Below are 11124 nucleotides of genomic sequence, written 5' to 3' on the forward strand. Positions count from 1 at the left end.
GGCCCCTCTCTGGCTGGGCTGGGAGGTGAGCCGGGATGGGCCAGCCCAGCGGCGGAAGCATGCCAAGCACATGCTCTCTGGCCGCCGCAGCCTCATTGTTCCATAAGCAGATTATGAAATGCTGCATGAGGCGGCATGGTGGGGGGGCTGTCTTCAGACCTGCGGCTTGCCTTGTTTTTTAAACAATCATTGCATAGTGCAGCCCGGTCAGGGTCCCCTCAGGAGGACGGGGAATCCCTCAGCCTTTTCGGGTTCGAGTTAGCCGCGTGACTGCATGCTTCGGCTCCCGGCCTTCCCGTCCGGCTGTCTTCTTTATGTGAGTCTCTCTCTTTCCTGGGAGAGCCCGGGTGCCCCACAGAAAGGGGAGCACCTGGATCAGCCTGCTTCCTTAGACAAGCGGGGGAGAACCACACAGCAGGCCCCGCGTTGTTCTAGAAGCAGCAAAGGTTCTAAAAAGGCCAGTCTTCCTCTTTGAGGACGTTCCAAGCCCAGAGGGACGGTGCTTCAAGAATCCAGAGTGGCTTCGTTTGGAGACCTGGTGCCCATCTGAGGAAGAGGTGCCTCGGGGTGAATCGCCTGTGACGCTTTTATGGTTTCTGCTGAAACGGGAAAGCGGGATGAAGTGACTGCAAGACGCTGGGGTTGGGGTCCAGAACCAGTGCTGGCCTTTACTCCGCCTATGTTTTCGCAGGCATCCGCTAGGTGTTACTATTAAATCTCAAGAGACAGCATTTAACTTGTGGTGTAGATGAATCCATGTAGTAATCCATGTATTTTACAACCGGGGATCTTAACAAAATTACGAATTTTTTAAAGAAGCAGAATAAAAGAGTGAGATTGTATGGCTGATCTTTGAATTTAGAGGCAGTGAAACACGTTGGTGAAAATGTGTGCCTCAAAGCTTGGGTTCAAATCCCAGCTCCACTGCCTGCTAGCTGTGTGACCTTGGACAAGGTACTTAACCTCACTGAGCATCAGTTCCCCGTCTGCACATGCTCATTTCCTAGGATTACTGTGAAGACTAACACATGTGGTAAAAGGACATGAGAAGTGGTTAACACAGGGCCAGGCCCAACTAAGTGTTTGCTATTAGTGTTAATAGTATTTAACTCCTTATGGAACCCGTATGTTTTCAGGAAAATACTGAACCATTTGAACTCAAATGGAAGCCCCATGCTCTCTGCAACGGTCATGAAACAGCTCCTCTGAGTAAGCCCTAAAAACCAGGGTCCCCAGCACTGAGCACTATGCAGCGTTCATTCTTCACAAAGCCCTGTTTTTATCGTCACTTCGCAAAAGAGGAAACGAAAGGCTCAGAGAGGCTTGATAACTTGCCCAAGGTCACACAGCAAGGGCTCAAACTCAGTCAGTAGGACCTCATCTGTCATTATGACAACCTAATGCCTCTGTTGCGGTGGGACAGAATTTGATCACAGAAATGCTTTCCCATCCGCATTAAAGTGTAATTGGGCGTGACCTGTGATAGGATTCATTCATTCATTCATGGGTGTCCGTGGAGAGCCTCTATGCATCTGGTGTGTTCGGGCACGTCTGCGAGTGTGTGTTTAAGCCTGCACACATATTTCAGTGGTTTCCCCACTCTCTTCCTGCCCCTCCCCCTTGGCTGCATAACAGAGAACCCTGTGGCCCTCATATGATTTTCTCCACCAGCTCCCCGTCCAGCACCGATGCCCACCTGCAGTTCCCCGACGGCAGCGGCCTCCTGCAGTCGGATGAGCCACAGCGGGCGTGCGCCCTGGAGCAGATCTGTGGCGTGTTCCGTGTGGACCTGGGGCAGATGCGCTCCCTCCGCCTCTTCTTCAGGTGAGGCCCTCTTGGCCGCGTCCTGGAAGCTGCCTGTATGCTGTGTCCCGGGGCGGGGGATGCGGAGGGAGGTCTGTCCTTGGGTCCAGGGCCCCAGGGTTCTCAAACCTCTGCTTCCCAACATCATTCGTCTCGTCAGCAGTGCGCCACTGTGGCTGTCCCGCGGGAGCCAAGTCTGGGCAGCTCCCAAACTCTTTGCTCTGCCTTCAGGGTGATGGTAGCAGCTGTTGCTTGGAGCTCTGGTTTGGGGGAAGACAACAGAAAGGAGTAGCTGCAGGCTGCTTCCAGTCACCCACCCAGAGGCCCTGTGGCTCTGCCAAATGGCCATCTCGAATTTCGCTTCCTCAAAGGCAGGGTCCCCCAAACACAGGACCGCACCAGCCAATGACTAGTGCTTAGAAAGAGCAGACCCGTCTCTCTGGGGGTTCCCAGATCCAGAGCCACATCCCACCTTTCACGGATGGGCAGCCAAGGTCGGGCAGTGGCCCTAAGGCATGTGTCGTGAATTTCCCTAGAGGATTCTCCCAGACTGCTGTTCGTGCCAGATGGGGAAGCCCACTGGAGGAGCCCCCCTTAGTGCCCGCCCCACGTGGGTTCAAAATCTGAATCCAGGTCTGGGCATCCACCTGCCAGATCAGGGGTCAGGGGTCTCCCAGAGAAAAGGGAGGATCCGGCCTGGCAGGCGGGGTTGGGGACAGAAGGCTGCTCTGGCAGGTCTTCTGGGAGTGAGGATAGTGCAACCCCAGGGCCTCTGTAGGAGGGAGTTGCTTGCCCTCTCCAGCAAAGAGGGTGATGGCTAATATTGGGGCATAATTCTGTCCCCTTCCTGCCAGCAGCCAAACTCGAGGGGGACTTTCTGTTTCCTGCCTCTGAGGTCTGATTATACTTGAAAATAAAAACCTGTGTTTGCATAATCTTGGGTCTTCTTTTTTCCTGCCTCCAATGGCCGCTCAGCGATGAGGCCTGCACCAGCGGCCAGCTGGTCGTTGCCAGTCGGGAGAGCCAGTACAAAGTCTTCCACTTCCACCACGGTGGCCTGGACAAGCTGCCTGATGTGCTTCAGCAGTGGAAATACTGTGCAGAGACGCACCTCAAAGACCAGGTACCCCAGAGGAAGGATGGGTACTGCACCCTGAGTGGGGAGGCCCTGTCCCTGGAGAGACCTAATTGCCGAGACCCCTCCCCTCGCTCCCCGCCCCTCCACCAGGGGAAGGGGGGGCAGGACGTGGGTTCTCTCCCCAGGAGTCCCAGGTCTTTCGGGTGTGACCTGAGGTCGCCGAGAGCCAACAGAGCAGCAACTTTGGATTTGAAACATGTGCCCAGGCTTCTTGTAGCGGCAGTACTCTGCACTTGAAAAATCATGTTTTGACAAGGCTTCCTGCCATATTTTGCTCAATCTACATACAAATGTAATAAGAGCTCTTTAATTATCTGTTTAAGATACTGTATGTGCTTATTAGAAACGGGCTGACTTTAAAATTCCCTTCCTTCCCACAGAGCCTCCTGCTGGCTTCCCTTATTACAGTAGCATGGCTTTTTTTTCCCCCTACATTGAACAACCTTTGATTTTTGAATTAAATGTCAGCTGCAGTTTTGCCCTGGATCCGTGACTGCCCGTGGAGACAACCTGACAGGCGGGCTCCCCGCTCGCAGAACAGCCATCCCTTTGTATGTGGCCAATCACATGTAATTTATTGCAGGCCCTCCCGGCAGAGGGAAGTTGGCCGTCCGAGGCATTAATTCCGTCTTTGCTGCGGGGTGGAGGGAGAGTGGGGGGCGGCTGTCGGTGGGAGTGGGCCAGGAGCCGGGAGCGCGAGGGGGGACCACGGCGAGAGGACGGTATTTTCATTTTAATTGCGTCTAATTACACTTGCCATTTAGGGGCTTGTATGCAGGGGAGAGGCGTCCCCCTCCTTTCGGAAGAGAGCGGGAGGCTTGTGCTCCTGCGAAGAGCGTAGCTGGCTTCATAGCCGTGCGTCTGAGACGCTGCTCTTGCCGGGTGTCCTCCCCTCCAGCAGGTCGCCGACGAGAAGACGTGCATGCAATTCTCCATCCGGCGTCCCAAACTGCCGTCGTCCGAGACGCACCCCGAGGAGAGCCTGTACCGAAGGCTGGACGTGGCGGCCTGGCTCCGCCACCTGAACGCGCTGGGCCAGGTGGAGGAGGAGTACAAGCTGCGCCAGGTGAGCCCGGCGCGCCGGCGGGGCCGGGAGCCGGGTCGGGCGGTCGGGACAGCGCCCACCCGCCGCCTCCGGGGGGTCCGGGCCTGGTGCGAGGAGCTGTGTGAACGCGCCCGATAGAGCAATCAAAGGCGCTGCGATGAAAAAGCAACCTCCGGAGCGGGTTTGGGGGACCCCGCGTCAGCCTGTATAGAAGAACTCGCAGCCCGCGCCGCGATTCCAAAACCGGGATTAGGCCCTGACGTGAGAACGACAGGTTAATCTGAGCGCCGCACCAGGGGGGGCATTGACATTGAAATGAGCCTGGTTTGTGTCCTGTATGGGAATGGGGGGCCGGCACTTTCCCCTTCCAAACATGTGCAAATTGCAGCGATCTGAATCAAGGCATCAGTTGTCAAGAAGGCGCAGCAAAGCCACCAAAACACAGATCTCGGGGGATTTGGGGGTGCTTTGAGCGGCCCTGCTTTGGCCCCTCCCCAACTTTTGCCGCTTCCTCCAGGCCATTTTCTTCGGCGGCATTGATGTGTCAATCCGGGGGGAGGTCTGGCCCTTCCTGCTGCGTTATTACAGCCACGAGTCGACGTCGGAGGAGAGGGAGGCGCTGCGGGTGCAGAAGAGAAAGGAGTACGCCGAGATCCAGCAGAAGAGGTGACCGCGGCGCCTGGCCGGGACCCCCTCGAACCGCGGAGGGAAACCCCCACCCCCCGAGCCGCGGAGGGAAACCCACCCCCGAGCCGCGGAGGGAAATGCCATTTGGAAAGGCAATTTAAGGTGCAATTCAGCATTGATAATATGTTCCGTGACCCATAGTTTCCCTGGAAAATGGGTCTCCCAGGACCGTGAGCGATGGGCCTGGATAAGTGCAGTCATTACCCCAGCGCCCGACCCCAGGACAGGCTCTCTTTAGCTCGCATGTCAAGGTTTTAGAATCCTTTTTCAACAGACTTAACAAGGCACTGACATCTCACCGCTGAAAGCCAGGGTGGCAGCGGAGCCTCTGGGGCCAAGCCGGAGCTGGGACTGCTGAGGTCTTTTGGGGTCTCACTGACCCTGGGGCTGTGGTCAGCTCTCCCCCGGGGAGGCCGGAACGGGTGAGGCCGAGTTCATGCTGGCCTTGTGGCATGGCCTCCCTCATGCCAGTGGGAGCTGGAGGGTTTGCCAGTGGCCCCAGTACCCAGCCGGGAGCAGGGCTGGGAGGGATGTGCCCTCTGGTCTGGAGCGGTGCGTGAAGCTTGCTGACCCCACGCCGGGCGCTCTGCTTCATGCCAGGCTCTCCATGACCCCGGAAGAGCACAGAGCCTTCTGGCGAAACGTGCAGTTCACCGTGGACAAGGATGTGGTCCGGACAGATCGCAGCAACCAGTTCTTTCGAGGCGAAGGCAATCCCAACGTGGAGAGCATGAGGTACCCCGGCCCTGGTCAGCACGATTCCCCCTAGGTTTCACTTGGGCTTTGCCACCCGGCGCCTCACCGCACCCCTCAGGTCTCAGCTGACGCTCTGGGAAGTGGACCAGCAGCAGCAGCTTCCACAGGGGCCAGGGGTCTTTCTTTCAGGTTCAGTGCCCCCAAATCAAAGGATCCTTAGCTATTTTAGGCAACGTCAATGGTCCTCTGACTGTCCTAATGACCCAGGGAAGCCCCATAGCATAGGCCCCTCCTAAGGGTGCCAGCAAAGCCCCCCCCCCCCGCATCGGGCATCCACCAAGTGTGGCTTTGTGGCTCACACCAGTGGTAGCTCACACCTACCCTGAGTGTCTGTCTCCCACTGGGTGGTCCTCTGGGTGATAAAGCCACACAGGGCCAAGGCTGGCATCGTTGACATTTTGCTGCCTCCTGGCAAATAATTGCACAAAATTAGCAGCCCATTAAAAGTCCGTGCCAGCCCAACCCTTTGTCGAAGGCAGTCGACCATTAAGAAAATCAGACCCACGTCCCCCCTGCCCCTGCTCTCAAGGGCTGGGCTGGTGAGTGTGCCTAATTGCAGGTCATTACCTTTCCTCAGGCTCTGAAGACCGTCCCCAGAGCCGCCCTCCTTCCTCTGAGATCAAGGTGAAGGACAGGGGTCTGGGCAGCCAGGGTCTCCAGGCTAGGGTTCCACTGGCCCCGACAACAGCACGATAGTGTGGCTGACCCCCCTGCTCTCTGCATTGGTCTCCAGGAGGATCCTGCTGAACTATGCGGTGTACAACCCGGCCATCGGCTACTCCCAGGGCATGTCGGACCTGGTGGCGCCTATCCTGGCCGAGGTCCTGGACGAATCAGACACCTTCTGGTGCTTTGTGGGTTTGATGCAGAACACGATCTTCGTCAGCTCCCCCCGGGATGAGGACATGGAGAAACAGCTGGTGAGGCTTGGGGATAGCTGTAGTCTGGCTGCTGTGGGTCAGCAAGTGGCAGAAAAGCCAGGGTGGGCCTTGCCAATGGATGATGAGGGGCTCCTGAGGTGCAGTGGGTAGTCGTCACACCCCTACCTCCAGAGCAGCAGGCCGGCTGTGCCCAGCCACCACCCCTCCCTTTGTGGCTTCCCCTAACCTACACCCACCAGACCCGACAGCACTGGAAGGTGGGGGTGGGGAGGCAAATCTGGGGAAGATGGGGCCAGGAGCGCACGCGCGCACGCGTGTGTGCCTCCCTCTACCTAGCACCTGTGCGCCCCAAGCATTTGTCAGGGCCCTGCTGTCCCCGGGGACGTGGCCTCGGATCTCCCGTCTGGGAGAGATGCTCCACCTGGGAGCTGACAGTGTGAGCAGAGGTTGCTTGGGGCCAGGGAGTGATATGGAAGGAGCCCTGGTGATAGAGACGGGGACCAAGGCAAGTGTCCCAATGTCTTCTTGGCGCAGGCTGACCCCAGGGCACAGGGGTCTGGTCCTGGACACTGCCAGGGATGCTAAGGCTTGGCCTAGCAGAATGTACCAGGCAGTGATACTGGGTGCCCTGGTCAGGTGGGGGGCCCACATGCATTGTGGTGAGAGCTGAATGGAGGGGCCCCGAATGCCAGGCCAAGGAACATATCCAGGTCTAACCAACCATGTGGGGGCCATCGAAAACTGTGGACAGGAGAGCAGAACACAGCAGAGGATTTGAGGAGAGGGAGCCAGGAGCGGGGAGGTAGGGATTGGAAGGTGCGGGGCACCAGGCTAGGGCTGGTGGGCGTCCATGAGGAAAGGCGGGGTTCTGCCGCACACATGGACCTGACCTTGCTGTGGACCCCTGGGTGAAGAAACTGCCCAGTAGGGAAGGCTCCTCAGAGTCAGTTCCCCTGCCACCCCAGTGGCTGTCTCCAGTAGGAACAATGGGCCGCTTGTATGGGAAGGGGCCGGTGAGTCACCAGGCCCCCGCCACAGGATCCCCTGGCTGTGATCTCAGCTGAGCCTGCCTGCTCCCGCACTGCCCTGTGATGTCAGGTTTCCACGGTACCTGGGGAGGCAATTACGGGCTCTGACGCGATTCGCCCTGACGAGCTGCACAGCACATGGCCCCGTGACTCGTTAGCTGCTGGAGATTGATTTTACAACATCGCTGGTGAAGTCAGCAGCCTGAGCTGGGTGCCGCCAGAAATAGCCTCGATCTTGTCCCACGTCACTGGGTGGTGGCTTTAAGTACAGGATTTGAGCCTCTTGGGGTTCTGAAACACCCCCTCCCTGCTCTAAATCAGCGCTTGGAAGAGGATGGATCTTGGTTGATCAGAGCAGAAGGTGGTTGCGTGGGGGTGGGGTGGGGGCCTTGTCAATGGACGATCTGCTGGACACCCCGGGAAGGAAGGGAGGGTGTCAGAAATGGCCCCAAGTGGTGCCTGAGGCCTGAAGGGTCCTCCCAGCCTCAGACCTGCCACTAGCCTCCCGGTCCACAGCAGAGTGCTGTGCTCTGCCTTGTCTTGGGCCACCCTAGCCTCCAGAACAGTCTGAAATCTGGGCGAAAGACAGCTGTGAGTCAGCTTCCAGTGACAGAACAGAGTAAGTAGGTGCAGACACACGTAGCAGATAGAGACCTCACGTGTGGCACGTGTGCTTCTCTTGGGGGGGACGGTGCAGTGGCCTGAGGAAGGGCCCCCGTGGGAGTGGGCTTCCTGGACCCGGCAGGCAGGCCTGCCGGGGGCTGGGGTCTAACTCCTCCTGGCCTCGCCCCCAGCTGTACCTACGGGAGCTTCTGAGGCTGACCCACCCGCGCTTCTACCAGCATCTGGTCTCGCTAGGTGAGGACGGCCTGCAGATGCTCTTCTGCCACCGCTGGCTCCTGCTGTGCTTCAAGCGGGAGTTTCCTGAGGCCGAGGCACTTCGGATCTGGGAGGCCTGCTGGGCCCACTACCAGGTGAGCCAGGTGGGGTGCCGAGGGCTAGGGGCCAAGACAGAGGCCCTGGAGCAACAGTCACCATCCTGCATCCCTGTGTAACTGGGGTCCCCTTCCTCCACGACCCCCGACCCCCACAAGCCATAGTCAACCCCTCACGTAGCGACTGCCTTCTAGTCCCACGTGGCCTGCCTCCGACCTGCAACTCGCCTCCCAAGTAACTGAAATCGAGGCAAATTGCCCACTGACTGCGCTCATTACCACGTTCTGGGGCTGAGCACGCTCCTGTCACAACCGATCAATGTGAAAGACATTGCAGGGACCCGAGCAGAACGCTGGTGCCCACAAGCCGGAGCCAGGGCCCACCAGCCTGCCTCCCTCAGGACAGCTCGGGGAAAGGGCCCGAGATCCCTCTTCCCCATCAGCCCCTCTGAGAGCCCGGGCCCAGCCCGCCATCCCCTCCCGTGCTGTTGATCTCAACTCGCCGTCCACCGTTATCAGTGTCTCCTGGACAAATTCCCCTGAGAGCACCGCACTGGCCCTGTCACGCGGCTTTAACGCCCACATTAGCAACAAGCTGGCAATGTCAAAGGACAGGCAAGTCTCTCGGAATCTGTCAGCCTTAAAACAAATAGAGTATCGGCGCATCCAGGAGGTGGCCAGGACCCTTTCTGCAAAAGCGGCGCCATCCTCCCTGCGGCAGCTGGAGCGGCGTGGATTAGACAAACCTCGCAGAGAGAGACGGCCACACCGGCAGCCCTCGGAAACGTGCACCACCGCTCCCCACTACTAATGTCGCAGGGGCATTATGCCTGATGGAAGTCAGCCCGAAGAAGCGAGGTGCTGGGGCCACAGGCTCTCTTTGTGCTCGTCTGTCCTCGCCCACCTCCCGCTTCCAGGCTTCCTGCCTGAATTGCTGGGCTTGACGCGGACTGCAAGACAGAATCGAGGAAGCGCTGGCAAGGATGGTCCAAAACAACGGGTCATATTTAAACAAAAATGTGTCCACTTTGCAAAACCTGGTTGCGTGTTTTCCCAGCAACAAATTTGCCACGCTTGTGACACTGTGTTTAGGCTAATGTGGCAAGTGAACTCAGAGCATCACCCAACAGGCAGGGCCATTTCTCAGGCTAAATTGAGCCACATTTGGCCCCACCTCTTGATTCAATTAGTGGCAGGAGGTTGGAAGCGGGTAGTGATAGGCTGATGGTAGTTTATTAGCATGAGCTGTGTCGGGGAGGGATCACTACCAGCTGCTTTAACTTTTAAAGTGTCCCCTGAGTGAGAAAGTCTCTATTTTATCCATGTACTGTACTCTAGTTGGCCCTGGGGGGCCGGGCTGCCCTGGGCCCTTGTCCAGTGAACCGGGATTGGTCCCTACACCGCTGTCCAGCCCCATTTAGAATGTGCCCCGCCCCCTTTTCCTCCCCACAGTTCTCTCCGAGAGGAGCTGGATATGCACCTTCCTGGAGCTCCTGCACTGCCTCCCCTCCCCCACCCCCCAGCCTTGGCCGCAGTTCAGAGAGCTGCCGAGGAGACCCTTTCCCATTAGTTCAGAGGAAGGGGCCCAGCCCTCTGAGGATGGTCTCTCCAGAGTGGGTGAGGTATGGGGTGTTTGCTGCCATAACCTCTGCCCACATCCAGGGCTCCGCCCTGCCCTTTTGGGGAAGGAACACGGTTCTGTCTGGCCGGGTGGCCGACATCGGGAGACTAAACACAGGCTTCCTCGTGGTCCTTGTCCTTCCTCTGCTCCCCGGAGCAAGTGTGACTCAAAGGCGGCATGCCCTTGAAGTGCCCGGGCCGGTGAGCGCACAGGATATACCCCATCAGGACCAAGTGCCGGCTTCCTGCTGTGGCCCAGGCCTTGCTGGGAGGTGGTGGGAGGCAGCCTCCAAGGAGGGCAGCAGAGTTTCTGATGGGCTCAGAAAAGCTGGTTAAAGAGGGAGCTCTGTGGCCACCTGGGGAGGTACCATGCTCTGCTCTGAGGCTCTTCTCCCCATTTTCTTTGCAACAAACCTAAGAGCCATCTCTGGGGCATGAGTTGGGACATTTGGTCTGGAGGCAGGGGGACAATGATCAGTGGGTGGCTGCCAGAAGGTTCTCTCTTGCTGGCATGTTCCCCCACCCACTGGAGCATGTTCTGATGCACCATCTCTCAGGACCCCAGGATGGGCACGGGCCAGCCTTCTGAGAAGTGTGTTCTTTGCCCTGTGCTGGAGAGCCTCCCAGAGGGCTCCCCAAAGGGTAACAGCAGCCCGTGGGTGGCCAGCCTCAGTGTTACCCCATTGCATGTCACAGTAGCCTTTGGATGTAGGTGCTAATACTGGCCCATTTGCAGGTAGGGAAACTGAGGACAAAGGAGGGGCTGCAGCCAGGGCCACATGAACCCAGATGGCCTCACCCTAGAGCCCTTACCTTGCGCCTCCGCACGCAGCCTCCACCTGCAGGCAGGGCCTGGGTCTGGTCATGAGCCTCATCTGAACCCTACTCTCTGCCCTCCAGACGGATTACTTCCACCTTTTCATCTGCGTGGCCATCGTGGCCATCTATGGCGATGACGTCATTGAGCAGCAGCTGGCCACCGACCAGATGCTTCTGCACTTTGGAAACCTGGCCATGCACATGAATGGGGAGCTTGTTCTCAGGAAGGTGAGCGTGGCCCCCACACGCAGCCCTGCCCTCCCCGGTGCAGAGTCCTGCCCCTTCACTTCCATCACGCCGCCCCCCCAAGCCCCGCCCTCCACATATGCAGAGCCCTACTCGCCCTTATACAGAGTCCTGCCCCTTCACCTCCATCGCTCCACCCCCGTAGAGGCACCCCCCCCCGCAAGCC

General features: G+C 58.3%; 1 protein-coding gene across 8 annotated transcripts in view; it reads left to right on the top strand.

Moving 5' to 3' along the window:
* Window positions 1-11124, top strand: part of TBC1D16 (TBC1 domain family member 16) — a 76752-nt gene that overhangs the window by 59532 nt on the left and 6096 nt on the right. For 2 of the 8 annotated variants that reach the window (XM_003131144.5, XM_084983385.1), the window contains exons 4-11: window positions 1672-1824; window positions 2779-2926; window positions 3840-4007; window positions 4504-4652; window positions 5274-5408; window positions 6163-6349; window positions 8133-8312; window positions 10794-10940. In XM_003131144.5, coding sequence (XP_003131192.3) covers window positions 1672-1824; window positions 2779-2926; window positions 3840-4007; window positions 4504-4652; window positions 5274-5408; window positions 6163-6349; window positions 8133-8312; window positions 10794-10940 — 1267 coding nt within the window. The remainder of the gene's footprint in view (window positions 1-1671; window positions 1825-2778; window positions 2927-3839; window positions 4008-4503; window positions 4653-5273; window positions 5409-6162; window positions 6350-8132; window positions 8313-10793; window positions 10941-11124) is intronic. The other 6 variants (XM_084983388.1, XM_084983389.1, XM_084983386.1 and 3 more) reach the window with 3 other exon arrangements.

This window comes from Sus scrofa, chromosome 12, assembly GCF_054392235.1.
Source record: "Sus scrofa isolate SSC_HxYL_T2T_F1_AM1 chromosome 12, Sscrofa_HxYL_maternal_Yorkshire_Landrace_v2.0, whole genome shotgun sequence".
NCBI classification, from domain to species: domain Eukaryota; kingdom Metazoa; phylum Chordata; class Mammalia; order Artiodactyla; family Suidae; genus Sus; species Sus scrofa.